The 20,966-nt window shown below is 41.7% G+C and overlaps 2 protein-coding genes and 2 non-coding genes across 5 annotated transcripts; 3 read left to right on the top strand and 1 right to left on the bottom strand.

The window, feature by feature from the left end:
- Window positions 1-6: 6 nt before the first annotated feature.
- mlnl (motilin-like) lies at window positions 7-11,268 on the bottom strand. 2 transcript variants are annotated; one of them, XM_047347259.1, is made up of 5 exons: window positions 11,137-11,268; window positions 7,502-7,689; window positions 6,848-6,977; window positions 457-558; window positions 7-369 (listed from the first exon to the last, which is right to left on the bottom strand). In XM_047347259.1, the coding sequence occupies exons 3-5, from the start codon at window positions 6,965-6,967 to the stop codon at window positions 289-291; spliced, it is 303 nt and encodes a 100-aa protein (XP_047203215.1). In that variant the 5' UTR covers window positions 6,968-6,977; window positions 7,502-7,689; window positions 11,137-11,268; the 3' UTR covers window positions 7-288. The 2 variants fall into 2 exon arrangements, with proteins under 2 accessions (XP_047203215.1, XP_047203214.1); XM_047347258.1 differs by lacking the exons at window positions 7,502-7,689; window positions 11,137-11,268 and adding an exon at window positions 7,373-7,457 and having other exon boundaries at window positions 7-132; window positions 267-369.
- Window positions 10,501-17,916, top strand: nop56 (NOP56 ribonucleoprotein homolog). Its single transcript, XM_047347255.1, has 12 exons — window positions 10,501-10,575; window positions 11,181-11,270; window positions 11,352-11,466; window positions 11,971-12,135; window positions 12,367-12,565; window positions 12,978-13,165; window positions 14,119-14,270; window positions 14,471-14,571; window positions 15,857-16,005; window positions 16,211-16,332; window positions 16,587-16,706; window positions 17,055-17,916. Exons 1-12 carry the CDS (start codon window positions 10,573-10,575, stop codon window positions 17,322-17,324), a joined length of 1,674 nt encoding a protein of 557 aa, XP_047203211.1. The 5' UTR covers window positions 10,501-10,572; the 3' UTR covers window positions 17,325-17,916.
- Window positions 13,749-13,868, top strand: LOC124857586. Its single transcript, XR_007035624.1, has one exon. It is a non-coding gene; the product is annotated as a small nucleolar RNA SNORA26 (small nucleolar RNA).
- On the top strand, window positions 16,437-16,507 carry LOC124857591. Its single transcript, XR_007035629.1, has one exon. It is a non-coding gene; the product is annotated as a small nucleolar RNA SNORD57 (small nucleolar RNA).
- Window positions 17,917-20,966: the final 3,050 nt, after the last annotated feature.

Below are 20,966 nucleotides of genomic sequence, written 5' to 3' on the forward strand. Positions count from 1 at the left end.
CCAAAGAATGATACAATCATGTCGCTTTATTCTCTGATTCATTTAAACACAACAAACCATTTGAACATTTAGTGCTTTCCTGAAGAATTTACACAGCATTCCTCCTTCCGTGCCCTTGGCCTCGCTATTTGGCTGCAGAGACACAGATTTAAGAGAGAATGATGGTCAAAGAATACTTTTCTAATCAAGGTTTACTACTCATATGTGTGTGCTAATATTCACTTGGGAAATCAAGAAGATAAGAGGCACCGATGTGGTACCAATACCTCTCTGTCTCTGCTCCACTATTTAATGGAGGATCTCTTCAAGCGCTGGAGGGACCTGATCCATCTGTCTGGGTAAAAGTAGGACAGCTACCTCCGTGTTATCCTGGAAACAACACACCAAATAATAGAAAATGACTAGTTTTTAGCTGAATGTTGTTGGTAGAGAGGGAGATGTTGGCTGCATGCTCACAGAATTTCCATTATGTTCCACGAGAGGAGCCTGCTGGACGATGACCTCTTCGAACTGACCATCTTCTGATCGAGTCTCCATGTCTTTCTTACCGTTCTGCTGCTGATGCACATGTACACAAAAAAGCAGAAAAACTACAGAGTTGAAAAACAGATGCTGAAAAAGAGAAATCTTCATGTGTTTTTAATTTTTAGATATAAATAGATTTATTGTTAATTAAATATTTTTTTACTTGGTTTCTTGAGTTTACCAAAGAGTATAAAAATGTCCAAATGGGACACATAACTCTCATTGCATCCACAGCCAGCTCAAGGTGCAAGCAAGCTCAGCAGCTGCCCAGGGTTCAAAAACCGACAGGGCCCCCAGGGGCACTAGAATTGTTGAATGCATAGGCTTAGGAACCGGGGGCTATCAGATACAGTCTGATCAGACCTCTGAATGAGCTACAGGGGTTGGCAAATGAAACTGAAACACCTGGTTTTAGACCACAATAATTTATCAGTATGGTGTAGGGCTTCCTTTTGTGGCCAATACAGCGTCAATTCATCTTGAGAATGACATATACAAGTCCTGCACAGTGATCAGAAGGATTTTAAGCCATTCTTCTTGCAGGATAGTGGCCAGATCACTACGTGATACTGGTGGAGGAAAACGTTTCCTGACTCGCTCCTCCAAAACACCCCAAAGTGGCTCAATAATATTTAGATCTGGTAACTGTGCAGGCCATGGGAGATGTTCAACTTCACTTTTATGTTCATCAAACCAATCTTTCACCAGTCTTGCTGTGGGTATTGGTGCATTGTCATCCTGATACACAGCACCGCCTTCAGGATACAATGTTTGAACCATTGGATGCACATGGTCCTCAAGAATGGTTCGGTAGTCCTTGGCAGTGACGCGCCCATCTAGCACAAGTATTGGACCAAGGGAATGCCATGATATGGCAGCCCAAACCATCACTGATACACCCCCATGCTTCACTCTGGGCATGCAACAGTCTGGGTGGTACGCTTCTTTGGGGCTTCTCCACACCGTAACTCTCCCGAATGTGGGGAAAACAGTAAAGGTGGACTCATCAGAGAACAATACATGTTTCACATTGTCCACAGCCCAAGATTTGCGCTCCTTGCACCACTGAAACTGACGTTTGGCATTGGCATGAGTAACCAAAGGTTTGGCTATAGCAGCCCGGCCATGTATATTGACCCTGTGGAGCTCCCGACAGACAGTACTGTTGGAAACAGGAGAGTTGAGGTGCACATTTAATTCTGCCGTGATTTGGGCAGCCGTGGTTTTATGTTTTTTGGATAAAATCCGGGTTAGCTCCCGAACATCCCTTTCAGACAGCTTCCTCTTGCGTCCACAGTTAATCCTGTTGGATGTGGTTCGTCCTTCTTGGTGGTATGCTGACATTACCCCGGATACCGTGGCTCTTGATACATCACAAAGACTTGCTGTCTTGGTCACAGATGCGCCAGCAAGACGTGCACCAACAATTTGTCCTCTTTTGAACTCTGGTATGTCACCCATAATGTTGTGTGCATTTCAATATTTTGAGTAAAACTGTGCTCTTACCCTGCTAATTGAACCTTCACACTCTGCTCTTACTGGTGCAATATGCAATCAATGAAGACTGGTTACCAGGCTGGTCCAATTTAGCCATGAAACCAAGTAACGTCAACACCATCCAAAAAATGTGTGTCATCTTATTTCAGCAAAATGCCACCACCAAAAAAAAAGGCTTTAACAACACCAGGACTTACTTTGTTTTCTTAAAAAGAGTGACGTCAGTGTTAGTAATGGTTACACATCATGAGGTCAACACCTAATCATACTCGGCTATTTATTATGTCTGACATTATATTAGATATTATGTGCAATAATGTCTTATCAGGAGAATAATAGCACATAAGTAGTGAGGCAGTTGAAGCAATAAAAGGTGGAGAAATGGAGGAAGCTCTAGTGAGGGCTTAAATGATTAGTGATAAAAATATTATTAGAGCCAGGGGGAGCTTCAGGGTGTGAGGTTAGGCTTAGAAAATTACATTATTGATAGAATAGATCCAGAAAGGAGAATATGTGAGGACTGAGGACTTTCCACGGTTCTATAAAGGTTTGGGTTTGGATATGAGGTTATCAGCTGCATTAGAATACCCCACAAGTGTTCTGCACATTTATATGGTGAAATGCTGCTCCATAGTAACCGAGAGTGGATTTTTGAGACATGCATCTCTGAAGCTGTTTTGTATGTTTAGAGCAGCAATGCAGCAGCGCAAACAGAAAAAGTAGAGGATGGTACAGGGCTGGAGGCAAGGTCTTATGCTATCAACAGATTTGACTGTATAAGCCTAAAGACATCTGCAAATCAGTTGTTAAAAATCTTTGTGTACAAGAAAAGCCTCAACAGATGTTCCTTTTTTATTTTTTGTAAGTTAAATCCTCATACTGTATATTACCATGTATGTAATGTAATTCCATGCAGGGACATCAAGGGTTTGAGGTATTTTTGACGAAAACAACATGTTAAACCATTTACGGATCTGTAAAGTTTCCAATATGTGTCCCCCCCCAATGTTTAACTCATTCCTACACCCTTGGTTGGATGCTGATCATCTTGCCCTCTTCCTACTTTGTACCTCTGCAGTTTTGATTGTTTCACACCCAACTTTTTCAGGTATGAAAAGGAACCATCTATCACTGGAAGCTCTGTATCGACCATACCTCAATTACCCTTCAGGGGGATGTTTTATACCTGCTTTGACAACGATTGATTTTTGACAATTTTTTTACAGTCTACTAACAGTCTACGCTTAAGGAAAACTTTTGTTTTAACTTCAGTAAATAATATCTACCAAGTAGAGGTTTGAACCAGTGGTCAAAAGAGAACCAACTTTTAGTATGGGTCTTACAGGCAGTTGCCTAGGGCAGCAACAGAAAGGGTACACACAAGCATTTACATATCAAAATATAACTTATGTGGTCAATTCTACTTTAAACAAATGTTCTGGTGCTTCTATGCACCCACCCTCAGTAGGGAGTTGGCACCCCTGTGTGTTGAGTAGGAATCACCCGGTTCTCTACACTGTATTTTATCCTGCTCCAGAATCTCAGGCAGTTTCTTGCCCTTTAATTGGGGAGGTGGGGTTGCCCAGGGAGCCATTCATGAAAGAAATGTCATTAAACAAAAATGAGGATCAGAACCAAAATAAATGGAAACGGGATCTAATACAAATATAAGATATTTAAAAGATGTACCATAAAAGGGGCGGCTGCACGGTAGCGCAGTTGGTAGCACTGTTGCCTTGCAGCAAGAAGGTCCTGGGTTCAATTCCCAGGCGGGGATCTTTCTGCATGGAGTTTGCATGTTCTCCCCATGCATGTGTGGGTTCTCACCGGGTACTCCAGCTTCCTTCCACAGTCCAAAGACATGCCTGTTAGGTTAATTGGTCACTCTAAATTGCCCTTAGGTGTATGAATGAGTGTGTGCATGGTTGTTTGTGTGTTGCCCTGTGACTGGCGACCTGTCCAGGGCGCACCCTGCCTCTCACCCGTAGACTGCAGGAGATAGGCACCAGCTCCCCTGCAACCCACTATGGAATAAGCGGTAGAAAATGACTGACTGACTGTCAATAAAAGGGTGCGGCAATGGAGCAGGAGTTAAGTGCGTGACCCATGTACAGAGATCTTAGTCCTCACCGCAGACTGTCGCAGGTTCAAGTCCTGGCTCGTTGATGTTTACTGCATGTCCTCCCTCTCTCTCCCCACCCTATTTCCTGTCACGTTTCCTATTTGTTTTTCTATTTGCTGTAAAATATTAAATATGCAAAATTTAATCTTTCCCCACAAAAACAAGCATACCTACCCATATGCCTCTCATGACATCACGCAAGCCATAACGCAGTTGATCAGAGTTCTGTTAAATGCATCTGTATTTTTCTTGGTAGTTGAACACGAATGCTTAAGGATCCAGGTTAATATCTTTCAAATGTTGCAGTTTGCCAAAGTTTTTACTACTGTGTGCTGATCAGCTTGATGCTTTGAGTGTGTGACAGAGCACTGTTTAAATCATCATTCAAAAATGTAAATAGTATTGTGCAACTGCCAAAAGGTGGGGCAAAGAAGGGCATTAATTAGAGAAGCAGCCAGGAGACCCATGGTAACTACATTTTGTCTATTGTGCAAAACCCTGTTGGTAGCATAAATGTTAGTTTTCACATTTTTAACACACCGACTCCACTGTGAAACTAGGTGGTGGCAGCATCATGCTGTGGGGATGCTTCTCTTTCAGGATGCACAGGTATACTGTTTAGAGTTGATAGAAACAAGGATGGAGCTAAATACAGGGCACTCTGTTAAAAAAACATTAGAGGCTGCAGTAGATGTCACTTCTAACTGAACAATGATTCTAAACATACAGCAAGAGCTACACTCACCAGCCACTTTATTAGGTACAGCTGCAGGTAACGTAAATTTCTAATCAGCCAATCACAGGGCAGCAACTCAATGCATTTGGACATGTAGACATGGTCACGACGATCTGCTGCAGTTCAAACCGAGCATCAGAATGGGGAAGGAAGGTGATTGAAGTGACTTTGAAAGTGGCATGGTTGTTGGTGCCTGAATATTTCAGAAACTGCTGATCTACTGGGATTTTCATGCACTACCATCTCTAGGGTTTACAGAGAATGGTCCAAAAAAGAAACAATGTCCAGTTAGCGGCAGTTCTGTGAGCCAAATGCCTTGTTGATGCCAGAGGTCAGAGGAGAATGGCCAGACTGGTTCGAGCTGATAGAAAAACAACAGTAACTCAAATAACCACTCGTTACAACCAAGGCATGCAGGAGAGCATCTCTGAACACACAACACATCGAACCTTGAGGCAGATTGGCTACAGCAGAGGAAGACCACACCGGGTGCCACTCCTGTCAGCTAAGAACAGGAAACTGAGGCTACAATTCACACAGGCTCAGCAAAATTGGACAATAGAAGATTGGAAAAACGTTGCCTGGTCTGATGAGTCTTGATTTCTGCTGCAACATTCAGATGGTAAGGTCAGAATTTGGCCTCAACAACATGAAAGCATGGATCTATCCTGCCCTGTATCAACGGTTCAGGCTGGTGGTGGTGTAATGGTGTGGGGGATATTTTCTTGGCACACTTTGGTTCCTTAGTACCAATTGAGCATCGTGTCAACGCCACAGCCTACCTGAGTATTGTTGCTGACCATGTCCATGGCTTTATGACCACTGTGTACCCATCTTCTGATGGTTACTTCCAGCAGGATAACGCACCATGTCATAAAGCACAAATCATGTCAGACTGGTTTCTTGAACATGACAATGAGTTCACTGTACTCAAATGGCCTCCACATTCACCAGATCTCAATCCAATAGAGCACCTTTGGGATGTGGTGGAACGGGAGATTTGCATCATGGATGTACAGCCGACAAATCTGCAGCATCTGTATAATGCTATCATGTCAATATGGACCAAACTCTCTGAGGAATGATTCCAGTACCTTGTTGAATCTATGCTATGAAGGATTAAGGCAGTTCTGAAGGCAAAAGGGAGTCCAACCTAGTACTAGCAAGCTGTACCTAATAAAATGGCCGGTGAGTGTAACATGGCATGACTTCGATCAAAGCATCTTCATGTGTTAGAACGGCCCAGTCAAAGTTCAAACCTAAATCCAGTTGAGAATTGGTAGCTAGATGCTCACCATCTAAATCTACCTGAGTTTCAGCAAGTTTTAGCAGTTTCTAGATGTGCAAAGCTGGTCAAAACATACTCATTTATAAATCCATAAAGGTTTTTCATATTCTGGCAATACAAACGCACAGTGCATGTTTCATATTCTTTATATAATTATAAAATAAAATCATGTAGTTTTCTCCTTCCACTTCTCCTATTTTGTGTTGATCTGTCACATACAATCCCTGAAAAATACATTGACTTTCTCTAAGGTGACAAAAAGTGAAAAAGTTCAGTGGGTGCAAATGCTTCCGCATGACACAACAATAGACTGTTGAGCAGACTGGTTGTTGACAAACATTATTTGACCACAAGTCACAAAATGTCTTCCAGTTAACAGAAAGAAATAAGTGGTGTGTAATTACAGTTGACCCTAAACCTGAAAAAATATATATCTAATATTGATTCTCTTAACATTATCTGTTTTTATGTAAAATTTCAAAACATATAGGCACCCATTTTCAGACCATTTTGTCATAGATTGGGTCAAATTTCCTAAAAGATCAAAATTAGCAATTCCAACATTTAAACAATGACCAAACAGGAACTGTCATCTTAAGTTAAAAAACATAATAGATTTGTATCATAACAGCTGATTGACTTTCTGTAATCAGATTGGTTCAACACACAAACTGCATACCTTCATCTTCATCATTTCCTTGGGGCTGAAGAAGGTGATGTGTCCCTCCGTTCTCTCGGCCACGAGAGCCAGCAGGCACATCAGCACCACGCAACCCGCCACTGCTCTTCGCATGCTCATCCTCCTTTGCCTGCAGACACGTGCACATGGACACCTTTACACTTTGGCTGTGCGTTGACTCACTCATTGGTGCACAGTCCACTGACTAGGATTTTACAAAGGAGTCAGCGCTGTGAGCGTCCCTGGCACCAGGTCACTAACAGAACTTAGTGAATGTTTGAGAGAACACATGACAGTCAAAACAGGTCAACATTTAACAGGAGGTGCAAGGAAAACTAAAACTGGTAAAAGTAGAGAGAAGGAAGCAAGAGGACCCATTGCTTATGTAAGGGAACTATTAGCCAACAGATAAAGGGATAGGCAGGGAGAGAGACCAGAGATGAGAAGGCGTTATGTTAGGGTAGAACAACAAATGGCTATGCAGATAAGACAGACAAAGAGCTGAAGGGAATAATGTATACTTACAACAGATATGTGCACTGAATATGAGCGGACAAATAGGGGCCATGGGCAAAAAGGGCAGGAGTCAAAATAAAGGAGTTTGAGGGGGAAACCTTAGAGACAAGGAAGCAGAGGAAGCCATAAGTTACTCACGTGCTTTGTGAGCCTTGGTCAGTTGTTTAGGGAAGTGTTCTTTAGGATGAGCAGGGCTCCACCGGTTTGTGCTTCAGCCTGTCCAGGTCAGTCTTTATAAGGAGTCTTCTCCAGATCCCAAAGCTTGTTACTGTCCTCCCTCACATCCGTTCCTCGATAGACTCCTTCAGGGACTCTCCTGCTGGCACCTGGAAACACAGATATTACTTTGGAATCTGGCTTTTTAATTTATTAGGGTAATAACTTGACCACGCTGTTTGTCAGAATGATAAATCAACACACAGATCATCTCAGAAGGTGTTAAGATTAAGTTGCATGTGGATTACATGGTGCACTGTGCATCATTTGACTCAGGTGGCCCGAAAGCTCAAATGAACCAAATTAGAATGAATTTGAAAGACATACTAATGTGTATTACAGTGTATTACACAATCAAATAGCTGAAAGAATGAGAAATGCAGAGGACAATCTGTCCAAGGCGGTGAGTCATAAATCATCTTCTCCATGTTATTATCAGACACAGAGCGGCATTTATAACCCGCCTTCAACTTATGCTTGCGCACATACAGACCCCAGTATATCCGTTGCTGGGGAGTTTCAGGACTCTGAAGAGCTTTATTGATATTTTCTGAAATATGACACTCGACTGTTTTCCTACATGTTGCCAGAACGTTACTGAAGCTCTTAAGGAAGGAGGAATGTGCAGTTAAAAATAATATTGTTGTTGTATGTGGCAAGCCAAGTGCATGATAACAGCTTTCTTCTTTAGTATGTTACATAACACCGATAACAGGACGCAGAAACTGCTGTAGCATTTTTCTGTCTCCCAGCATCTGGTTTTTGTAATTTTATTTAAACGTTTCTTTGTCCAGGGTGGAATGATTATATAACAAACAACTTGAAATGATTTTAAAAAAACACGAGTGTAAGTTTGGATTTATTGTGGTTTTTCTTTATTCCACACAAAGTCAAAATTATATACATAGAGGCTCCAACAACTAAATACAATTTCACTGATATTTGATTAACAAAAGACACATGCTTTCTAAAACAGATCTGACTGGATATTTGACCAAATTCGATCAGTTTTGGTAGAGGTCATTTAAACTGATCACCATGCTGACTGTTTAGGTCAGTAGGATGAATATATGTAATATCTATGTATATCTATATACACTGCTCAAAAAAATAAAGGGAACACTCAAATAACACATCCTAGATCTGAATGAATGAAATATTCTCATTGAATAGTTTGTTCTGTACAAAGTTGAATGTGCTGACAAAAAATCACACAAAAATCATCAATGGAAATCAAATTTATTAACCAATGGAGGCCTGGATTTGGAGTCACACACAACATTTAAGTGGAAGAACACACTACAGGCTGATCCAACTTTGATGTAATGTTCTTAAAACAAGTCAAAATGAGGCTCAGTATTGTGTGTGACCTCCACGTGCCTGTATGACCTCCCTACAACGCCTGGGCATGCTCTTGATGAGACGGTGGATGGTCTCCTGAGGGATCTCCTCCCAGACCTGGACTAAAGCATCCGCCAACTCCTGGACAGTCTGTGGTGCAACGTGACGTTGGTGGATGGAGCGAGACATGATGTCCCAGATGTGCTCAATTGGATTCAGGTCTGGGGAACGGGCGGGCCAGTCCATAGCTTCAATGTCTTCATCTTGCAGGAACTGCTGACACACTCCGGCCACATGAGGTCTAGCATTGTCCTGCATTAGGAGGAACCCAGGACCAACCACACCAGTATATGGTCTCACAAGGGGTCTGAGGATCTCATCTCAGTACCTAATGGCAGCCAGGTTACCTCTGGTGAGCCATACGGCCCTCCAAAGAAATGCCATCCCACACCATTACTGACCCACTGCCAAACAGGTCATGCTGAAGGATGTTGCAGGCAGCAGATCGCTCTCCACGGTGTCTCCAGACTCTGTCTGGAGGATATATATATATGTATATATATATACACAAACCAAAAGCCCAGTGGACACAGGCCCCAAAGAGAGTTCACCTGCTCCTCTTACAACTAGGTCAGGTTAATTTGTGGTATATATATGTGTGATATATATTGTGGTATAAACCTTTATGACACTTAAAAGTGCAGTTTGGCGTCATCTTTTAGTTTTTATTAAAGATCCAAAAGGTTCTGAAAAGAAAGTGTACAGTAATATTCAATAAATTATAAAGTTCATTTATTTCAGTAACTTCACCATTAAGTAACACATTTTATAATTCAGACTGATGTTTTCCAGCTTTGTTTTTGTCAATTATGATTATAATTTTCTGCTTACAGCTAATGAAAACACAATACTTAAGATTAGAATGTTCCATCAGACCAATAAAAATAAAAACATTTAATGCAGAAATGCAGGCCTTATAAAAAGCATGTTTAAAACCTGCATTAAGGTTGTTTTTTTTTTTTAAAGGTAATTTTAATCTGACATATAAGTCTCATCAGAAAGCATTTTGTAATTTATTAAATATATAATTGTTTATGATTCCCTCCCCCATTAGGGTACCTTGTGCAGCCCTGCTAAAGGGGATTTAAGCAGAGATTGGGCTGCTTAGGGGCCCCTGCTACCCAGGGGGCCTTAAGAAAACTTGAATTCATGCATAACAGGCTGACCAAAGGGAGGTCAGTGATGTTGCAGTTGCTGGTGGGCTTAGCTTGAGGAGGGATCCAAAATAAGATTCTGACTTTAGCCTCATACAACATTAGACCAGCATTGCCAGTAACACATAACAAAGATGAATTAATACTTATTTGAGTTTAGTAAGTGACTGTGTCATTTTTAATCCAAAAGTCAAATATCAAACATTTGTGTCACAAGACAAATTTTATTTAGTAGTAATGGGGGAAAAAAAGCTTCTTGCTTGAGAAGGTTGTAAACCCATGTGCAGGGGGCAAGCCATGAATCTCGCAGTATTACGTAGATCTCGCGGTGTTTGAATCACGTGGTAACGTGCTGAAACGTCCGCCCCGTCTCTTTCCTACGAGGTGAACCAGTAGAGCGGACACGCATTGCGTGGTGCTGCAAAAAACCCTGCAATAATGGTGAGTTTAGGATGGTAAATCTGTATGCAGTAAAATAACAGATAAAGTAATCATCGCCTCTTTTCAACAGTTCTGGGTTTATTGGGATGTTTGCTTAGATTTGTGCGTTTATTGCAGCCCAGTTATGGGCCTATTGTAGCGTCTGAGGCGCGGTTAGCCACCTCTGGTTAATATTAGCAAATAAACGTATTGCTCAGACAGATGAGATTCACTTAGGATAAAGAAGTGTCAAGCTTTATCAGTAGCACCAGCTTACAAAAGTAGGTATATGCTTTTACTGTGAGTATTAGGTGGGCTGTTAGCAGATGTTAGCCTTGGTGGCTCACATGTGGGCCCAGATCAACACGTGGGGTCGTTGTGAAGACTTTCCGGTGACACATTTAAATCAGTCTATTTGACATTTAAACTTGATATAGCCGAGTCTTTGTTAAATCAAAGTTCCGTTTATTAAATCCGACCCAGATATTCACCGAAAAGGGTCTTTTTTTTTGTCAGATTGGTAACCACGTGTAAACTAGTAAACACTTCCGCTGTTCACAAAGTTTCTCCAGACCTGCTGACCTTGTGAAGTTGATCGTTCAGTCTTGTAAATATCCGTTCTGCAGGTTGTGCTGCATGTGTTGTTCGAGCATGCGGCGGGCTACGCGCTGTTCGCCGTCCGAGAGGTGGAGGAGATCGGCATGCTGCTGCCGCAGGTGAGTCCGCGGATGGTTGAGTCGGCCGCTGTGCTCCTCCTGTGTGAGCCAGGATTACTCAGTGCGATTGTGTTCTGACAGGTGGAGGAGAGCGTGTTGAGTCTCGGAAAGTTCAACAGCATGGTGAGCCTGGCCGCTTTCTTCCCCTTCAAGTCGGCTCAGGCCGCCCTGGAGAACATGAACGCCATATCCGAAGGTCGGTGTGTTTCAGCTGCTGTCAGAGAATAACATAAACCAATTAGTCTTTATGGTTGATTTTCTAATGTTCTATTTAAAAAAATTGCATAAATTGATAACGGAATAGTCTTGATAACAATATTTATGCAAAACTATTTTCTAAAAAAACAAACGAAACTACAGAGAAGTGTGTGTCTATCTGCACCACTGGACAGCTGCCAACACAGTAAAGTTCTTCCATGTTGGTATCTGTAAATATCTGAACAGCCTTTAGATCTGCCGGTGCTGGTCTCAAGGCAGCAGCTCTGGTCCTCGGGTGTAATGATGTATTTTAATCTGTCAATCCACTGAGTTAATGTGATGACAGCCTAATGTCAACCCTGAACATCTGAGGAAAGCCATTTCTTTGGTTAAAATACTCATCAGCTTCATACTCAACAAACCATGTCTTTTTGTTGTGTGGCTACTGTTTCATGAACTTTAAGTGGCTCAAAAATCCAAAAACAATTTGTTTTGTCTGCAGGTGTGGTTCATGCAGATCTCAAGTTGTTTTTGGAGACCAACCTCCCTTTGTCAGGAAAGAAGAAAGCTATTTTGGGGGTTTCTGATGCCAAAATTGGAGCTGCTCTTCAAGAAGAATTTACTATTTCTATACAGACTGGTGGGGTAGTAGCTGAGATCACCAGAGGTGAGAACGAGACCTGCCCAGGTTCCTATATATTGCAGGTTTGGGGCAAGGACAAGTTTCAAACCTGTACGTTTTCCAATGTACTTTCAAAAAGTGGCCTGTTGTGATGCATCCTTATCCTGAAACCCATGAAGGTCCATACTGAAAATCTGAACAGCCACGAGACATATTCCTATTCACTTCCCCTTACACAAAATGAAACCTCTCAACCTGTGCCTTTTACCCCGGCAGGTGTACGTTTGCACTTCCACTCCCTGGTGAAGGGTCTGACTGCGCTGGCCGCCTCTAAGGCCCAGCTGGGTCTTGGTCACAGCTACTCCAGAGCCAAAGTCAAGTTTAACGTGAACAGGGCCGACAACATGATCATACAGTCCATTGCTCTGTTGGATCAGCTCGACAAAGACATCAACACTTTCTCCATGCGTGTCCGGTAGGTTTATGATGAAACTAAAGTGCAGTTGTTTAAGTCTACTGCATTATCATCTGTAAGACAAACCATTATTCTGAGTAGAAGCTGAAGTACTGAAAAGGACAGGGAATTTTTTATCTTTATGAATAACTTTTATACCTGTTATATGAACTTAATTGTCCTCCTAATGCTTACCACAGAGAGTGCATCAGAGTACTCTCTGTATAGAAACAGGAGGTACATAAATCTCTCCTATCACTGGTGCTGTGCTGGCTAATATCCGGTAAGACCACATTGTTGGGCGAGACAAATTTCCATGTGGATATTGAGGTAAATTTCAGTCATGGTCTTGGCTTGGTAGCTCCTGGCTTATTTATCCAGCAGCCCGTAACTGGTGTCAATCTGCGTTTTGTTTGTTGTTGTTTTTTTGCAGTGAATGGTATGGCTACCACTTCCCAGAGCTGATAAAGATCGTGTCGGAGAACTCTATGTACTGCCGTCTGGCTCAGCTCATCGGCAACAGGAAGGAGCTCTCGGAGGAGAGTCTGGAGAGCCTGGAAGAAGTGGTGATGGACAGCGGCAAGGCACAGGCCATCCTGGATGCATCTCGTTCCTCTATGGGTGAGCAAACTGCCGTCTAAATCTGAGTGTGATCCACACATGAGCAGAGGTGAAGGTTGCGTCGCCGTGGCTTTACTCGGAGCTGAATAAATCATTTATGGACCTACTTAAAGAAAAGCATGAAAGGAAAATGTGTGGTTCCCAAATGTTTTTTACTGATAAATATTTGAAAAGTTCGGCATGCAGCTTGTGTTCATGGTCCTTTTACTTTACATCACAAAGAAATTCAAACCTATAATCTCTCTGAGGCTGTAGAGAAAACTGAGTGGAACACGTTTGTTTAGTCTAGATAAAAATATTAACAGGCCGTGTCAGCCCATGTGCTCTAAGTGTTTCATAGACACGGAAAGGCTTAAACCTGTGCAAGGGTTTTGATTTTATTAAAAAAATGGATTTTGGAAATACCCAATCAAAGCCTTTGAGTAAATGTGCAAGCCACACCTTTCAGCTAGCTGTCTTTTTCATGTCTGAGTTCTGCTTTGTTGGTCTAGTGTGTAAGATTCCAATAGTATCTTGAAGTTTGTCTCGTGACAAAATACATTGTGTATACTTGTTTGAAACTAGGCGTTACCAAGCCCCCTTTTTGCCCACCTTGGACCACCAATCGTCCTTGGTGCCCAACACAGGGGGGCAGAGAAACTCTCTCATAAACCTGTAGTGAAGGCACAAATCCTCGCTGCGGATCCTGTCGGGAGAAACAACCTCAGTGTGTAGACCAGTGTTTCTCAACCCTGGTCCTCGGGGCACACTGCCCTGCATGCGGTAGATGTTTCCCTGCTTTAACACACCTGATTCAGATGACTGCAGTTTGTCAAAAGCATGAAATCAGGTGTGTCGAAGCAGGGAAACAACTAAAACATGTAGGGTTGAAAAACACCAGATGAAAATAGGTTTTTTTCTTCTTTTTTTTTCATCTTCTTATTACCTCCTGGTTGTCTTCCACCTTTCTTCAGGGATGGACATTTCACCCATTGACTTGATCAACATAGAGAGGTTCTCCAACCGTGTGGTGTCCCTGGCTGCCTATAGGCTGGAGCTGCAAGAGTACCTTCGGTCTAAAATGAGTCAGGTGGCGCCGAACCTGGCAGCCTTGATCGGAGAAGTGGTGAGCACAAGTTCAAATCTGGGTTTCCATGATGCATGGGACCAGTGATGTTATACCAAAATCTGTCAATCCACTGAACCTGTGCGATGAGAAATATATCCGGTGCTGATGGTCCGTAAAATACATGCAGAGCTTGAAGAGTGCTCATAGTTTGTTGCTTTTATTTTATTTTTTTAAGACTTTCTTTTATTTTATTTTAGGTTGGGGCCCGACTGATCTCCCATGCTGGCAGTTTAACCAACCTGGCCAAGTACCCAGCGTCCACTGTTCAGATCCTGGGAGCAGAAAAGGCCCTGTTCAGGTACTGGGGCGCCCCCTCCCTGCTGGGGAAAGATGTGGTTGCAGTGATGGCAGGGTTGGGATGGAGCAGAGCAGGGTGACTGGAGAAGGCAAGAAAATCTTCTCTGGAGTGAACCCTCTTGTTCTAATGCACCCCCACAGTCTGAGCAGCTACTCGCAGCTCTGAGGTAGAACACTGGAGAGTCTTGATAAAGCTCATTCTCACATCTATTGTCCTTTGGAGGGTTATACAAATGTACGGATGTTTACACAAACTGAAAGCTCAGTTAGGTTTCATCTTACTTTTGACTCTAAATACTGTATACTCTTACTTTTCACTTTACATGGGACATCGCTTAGCTGATCCTTTTACTACTTGGGTTAAGATCCAAATAAGCAGCATTGGTAGTACAGGGTGATGTGGTGGGAATGCAGATCAGAACGTTGCCCAGTGGTTGGAGCAGTGCGTGCATGCTACGCTGCTTTGTTTTGTGAAGTAATTTGAAGTAGATCTAATATTAACTTTAAACAAAAACGCACTGGCTGAAAGAAAGTTTCTCCAGCCTATATGTGAAACTTATGAGTAATAAGTCCAATAATATAGGAATTTGCTATGTGTATCACTTGGTAACCTAGACACCTTGCTACATCTGGCTGGCTTCAGTTATAAATCTCAATGGTGCTGAACTAATTTCAGGTCCTGACTCGGTAACAGCATCCAATCTGAAGGCGGTTGGCCTGGCCTGTTGCTGCTTGATAGTGGTGCGTTCACTGATCGGATTGGATATTCCAACCAACCACTCACTGGTCAGGGAAGTTTAATCTGAAAATCAGCTAATTTGGTTACATGAAGGTTTGTCAGTCTGATTGGTTTTTAACAAGAGGTGTACCAAGTCAGCAGCAACTACTGACTTTGTTGTGCTCAATAACCCACTTGGGTTGCAAACGTCAAGGAAATTTAAATTCATAAAGGTTGTTTATTTTGACACTGACGGGGGTTCTCTTAGTTGGGGAAGATGATGCAGGGAAGAGCGTACCAAGTATAAATGGAAGGCTGCAGTACTCCTAGCTGAGCTGGCCTGCAGTGTTATGTGTGGGATCGTCCACAAGAGGGAGCTGTTCAGTTGGTGACGTTTCACATCAGTGAACAGGTCTCTACTTATGAAGCTTTGCATATATAGAATATTTAAGGTGTTTGACTCTAGAGATACCTTATAACCTTAAATATTTTTCTAGTGTTACAGATTGTCCAGTAAGTAGTTCAGTTAGTTTCTTATGGGTGTGAAAAAATAATTGTCTTCATACAGAGCTTTGAAGACGCGAGGCAACACGCCCAAATACGGCCTCATCTTCCACTCGACCTTCATTGGACGTGCTGCTGCGAAGAATAAAGGCCGTATCTCCAGATATCTGGCAAACAAGTGCACCATCGCTTCACGCATCGACTGTTTTTCTGGTGAGTGAAAGTGCTGTATCATGTTGGGTCTTTGTCAAACATGCGGGCGCGGCTGCAATGATGCTCTAATTTTTCGTCAACAGTATTCATCCCTCTGGTTGATGTTGAGATGCTATTTTCTGAGCAGGGCTGTGTGCACGCTGCAGAAACTTGGTGTCAGGATTAAAGCAGGCTTGACTATCTTATTTTACGTGATGCCTTGCAGAGGTCCCAACCAGTGTATTTGGTGACAAATTGCGTGGACAGGTGGAGGAACGTCTGTCCTTTTACGAGACCGGAGAGGTTCCACGGAAAAATGTGGATGTCATGAAAGAGGCTGTGAAAGAGGTGAGCTGGATTTTTTATTTTTTTTTAAGTTGTCAAAACATATAAATACTTGAGGATAGTGTACCTGTAAAGTCTTTTTAATGTGGCCCTGATGGCGTTGATGCTGTAAATGATGATAAAAAAAATTTCCCCGACATCACAGTGAGGGTACAAACTGATTTAATGAGCCTGATGCAGCATTTCTTGAGCTTTTGGAGACAACCCAATGTTGGATTGCTGATTTCAATCTAGTTTCTGTTCCTTCTCCTCCTCAGGCTTCTGATGTAGCATCAGAAATCAAACGTAAACTGGAGAAGAAAGAAAAGAAGCGCAAGAAACATAAGAAGAGGTTGCAGGAACTTGCAGCAAACGGGGAAACAAATGGTGAAGCCGAGGTGAGCTGTTGTCCTTGTTGCACTGTTGCTGCATGTTTAGATTTGAGACTAGACCCACATTCATGGTCCGTTCTCAGTGTACGACATGCAATATCAACTTCTGACTCCGAACCATTGGCTGGTCCTTATTAATGGGCCTGATCACTGAAGAGAGTCAAACATTTCCACCCATTTCAGACCATATACCCCCATGATTAGAGTACACATGGGCTGCTCCATTTGGGGGGGATAAATTAAAAAGGAATGAGAAATCAAGGAACTCAGCAGAATTAAATTGTTACATTTAAAATAAAACGATCCCTTTTCAATTTCTGAACTTTAAAAACAAATTTAAAAATGTTCCTTAAGGTGGAGGATGGAGAAGCCGACACACCCGTAGCAAAGAAGAAAAAGAAAAAACAAGCCGCAGAGGAGACGGAAGCTGTGGAGACTCCAGCCAAGAAGAAGAAAAAACAAAAAGCTGAGGATGAAGAGGAAACCACAGATAACGGGACTGAGGAAACGCAGGTTCCAGCTAAGAAAAAGAAACGAAAGACTGAAACATTAAATGTCGAGGCAGCAGAAGAAACTCCAGAAGCAGTCATGTCTGAGAAGAAAAAGAAGAGAAAGACAAATTAGTGACAGACTTTATTTTTCTGTACAGCTTTATATTGTACTTATTCGAAGCTAGTTTGTGTAAAATCTAAAGCAGAATAGAATAAATGCTTTTGAATGTATCTTTAAGTCAGAATTGTGTAGATATTTTGTATCAAAGTGAGAAAAACTTTTCTCTCCAGCCTTAAGGACCATTTGTTCCTGCTCAATTTGGAGGCTGTGCTCCTTTTAGGATTTTGCAAAAGAACTGTTATCTGGGATATCTAGATTTAACAGCAGAATCCTCAAAACAATTTGAGTAAAACCCGCACTTAAAACATAACGCTTAACCAGTCTCACATCTGTACTTTGTAACAAAACCAGTCTAGTTTTAGAAAAGGTGTCCAGGATGGCAATGAACTGTTCTGGATAAATGTAGACAAAAGCTGCAGCAATTTACTGTAATGGTTTTAAAGCTGTGATGAATCGCCCATGTTGCCAGCTAATCAACTACAAGTGTTAAGTGCAGGAATTCACTCAGTGGATCTTGTTACTCTTATTTGAAAATCCCTCCAAGACACGCCTGGCCAAGATGCCTTGTTTTTGTCATATTTTTGTAATAAAACGTTATGTTGAAGTCTCTGTGCTCTGAAAGGTTAATCTTGATAAGAACATCAGTTTATGTTTCCAGTAAAATGGTTCATTATACTCATTTAAAACATCTATGTCTGTTGGCCTTCAATATGATTTGCTACTATTTAAAATTAGACTGACCAGAAAATTTGAATAAATTGACCATTTGTGGAAAAAAGAGGTTTGTGATACAGAACTAAGTCCAGTATATGCACTCAATACCTGGTCTTTTTGCATGCGCCATGAAGGCAATCAGTCTGTGGTTCTGCTGAGCTGTTAAACCCAGATTGATCTAACAGCTGCATTTGGCTCATTGGAATTGTTCTGGTGTCTCATCCTCGGACTAACACTCCTTATACAGGTCCTTCTCAAAATATTAGCATATTGTGATAAAGTTCATTATTTTCCATAATGTCATGATGAAAATTTAACATTCATATATTTTAGATTCATTGCACACTAACTGAAATATTTCAGGTCTTTTATTGTCTTAATACGGATGATTTTGGCATACAGCTCATGAAAACCCAAAATTCCTATCTCACAAAATTAGCATATCATTAAAAGGGTCTCTAAACGAGCTATGAACCTAATCATCTGAATCAACGAGTTAACTCTAAACACCTGCAAAAGATTCCTGAGGCCTTTAAAACTCCCAGCCTGGTTCATCACTCAAAACCCCAATCATGGGTAAGACTGCCGACCTGACTGCTGTCCAGAAGGCCACTATTGACACCCTCAAGCAAGAGGGTAAGACACAGAAAGACATTTCTGAACGAATAGGCTGTTCCCAGAGTGCTGTATCAAGGCACCTCAGTGGGAAGGAAAAAGTGTGGCAGAAAACGCTGCACAACGAGAAGAGGTGACCGGACCCTGAGGAAGATTGTGGAGAAGGGCCGATTCCAGACCTTGGGGGACCTGCGGAAGCAGTGGACTGAGTCTGGAGTAGAAACATCCAGAGCCACCGTGCACAGGCGTGTGCAGGAAATGGGCTACAGGTGCCGCATTCCCCAGGTCAAGCCACTTTTGAACCAGAAACAGCGGCAGAAGCGCCTGACCTGGGCTACAGAGAAGCAGCACTGGACTGTTGCTCAGTGGTCCAAAGTACTTTTTTCGGATGAAAGCAAATTCTGCATGTCATTCAGAAATCAAGGTGCCAGAGTCTGGAGGAAGACTGGGGAGAAGGAAATGCCAAAATGCCAGAAGTCCAGTGTCAAGTACCCACAGTCAGTGATGGTCTGGGGTGCCGTGTCAGCTGCTGGTGTTGGTCCACTGTGTTTTATCAAGGGCAGGGTCAATGCAGCTAGCTATCAGGAGATTTTGGAGCACTTCATGCTTCCATCTGCTGAAAAGCTTTATGGAGATGAAGATTTCATTTTTCAGCACGACCTGGCACCTGCTCACAGTGCCAAAACCACTGGTAAATGGTTTACTGACCATGGTATCACTGTGCTCAATTGGCCTGCCAACTCTCCTGACCTGAACCCCATAGAGAATCTGTGGGATATTGTGAAGAGAACGTTGAGAGACTCAAGACCCAACACTCTGGATGAGTTAAAGGCCGCTATCGAAGCATCCTGGGCCTCCATAAGACCTCAGCAGTGCCACAGGCTGATTGCCTCCATGCCACGCCGCATTGAAGCAGTCATTTCTGCCAAAGGATTCCCAACCAAGTATTGAGTGCATAACTGTACATGATTATTTGAAGGTTGACGTTTTTTGTATTAAAAACACTTTTATTTTATTGGTCGGATGAAATATGCTAATTTTGTGAGATAGGAATTTTGGGTTTTCATGAGCTGTATGCCACAATCATCTGTATTAAGACAATAAAAGACCTGAAATATTTCAGTTAGTGTGCAATGAATCTAAAATATATGAATGTTAAATTTTCATCATTACATATATAGAAAATAATGAACTTTATCACAATATGCTAATTTTTTGAGAAGGACCTGTACTGGACTTAGTTCTGTATCACAAACCTTTCTTTTTTCCACAAATGGTTTTATGTAATATTTTCTTTTGGGAACGTTTTTTTTTTTTAAATGTAAGCAATAAACAGACATGTTTGAAATATGTCCCTGTGTGTGCAATAAAACAATGAGTTTCACTTTAGAATTGAAATACTAAAATAATTAACCTTTTTGTAAAGATCTGTTTTATGTATTTCATTTATGTTATGGTCAGCATGTCATGGAGGGATGAGTATCTACTGTCCTAGCTTCACAGGGAATGAAGAGACAATAATTGTCCTATGGTTGGATGCTGGGTGGTTGTGGGGCAAAAGAGAAGCAGGCAGCAGTGAGACATGACAGAATGATACTTTTATTGCTAAAACATTAAGACTAGATGTTGGCAAAAGCCCAAGTAATCCACTCATTCCATGTACATGCTTAGTTGGCTTGGCTTTTTTGTGTAAGTATTGAACACATGAATAAAATGATGTGCATGATAAGCCAAAACACATTTCTTTTTTGCTTTAACAGATTGGTAAAAGCATGTACTCTAATATAATGAAAATATTACGATATATAAAATAAAGGCAATGGAGCCTGAAATACACATCAAGTTTGACTTTTGTAGCTCTCATCCTTCTTTGGCAGCATTTAAATAGCTTTATTTTGGCACATTATGAAAATAGCTACATTGGCTATACTCTGTTAAACCCCTTTTCAATTAAATTACAAGGCCCAATTGTTCTCTGTCAAATGTTTGGCAAACAAATATTTGCATTATGATTTTATGACTCTTGTAAACAACTTTAAAATTCAAAGTGATGCATAACTTTGCTACAACCTGAATGCATGCTTTTCTGAGCCTTAGTACTGTGTGATTCCTTAAATTAAGCAGCATATATAAATATAGAGAGAGCACATCTGTTTCCTTTTCAACTTGAAGACAGAGTTCTGAATTCTATAACTCGCATTTGTATTGTCTGCACGAATAGCCTTGATCAAATGATAAACCAAATTTGTCAAGTGACTGCTCTATGAGAGCTAAAATGTAACCAGCGGACTCACCTGCCTTCCTCAATGAAATCATGCATTTTGT

Source organism: Girardinichthys multiradiatus, chromosome 20, assembly GCF_021462225.1.
Source record: "Girardinichthys multiradiatus isolate DD_20200921_A chromosome 20, DD_fGirMul_XY1, whole genome shotgun sequence".
NCBI classification, from domain to species: domain Eukaryota; kingdom Metazoa; phylum Chordata; class Actinopteri; order Cyprinodontiformes; family Goodeidae; genus Girardinichthys; species Girardinichthys multiradiatus.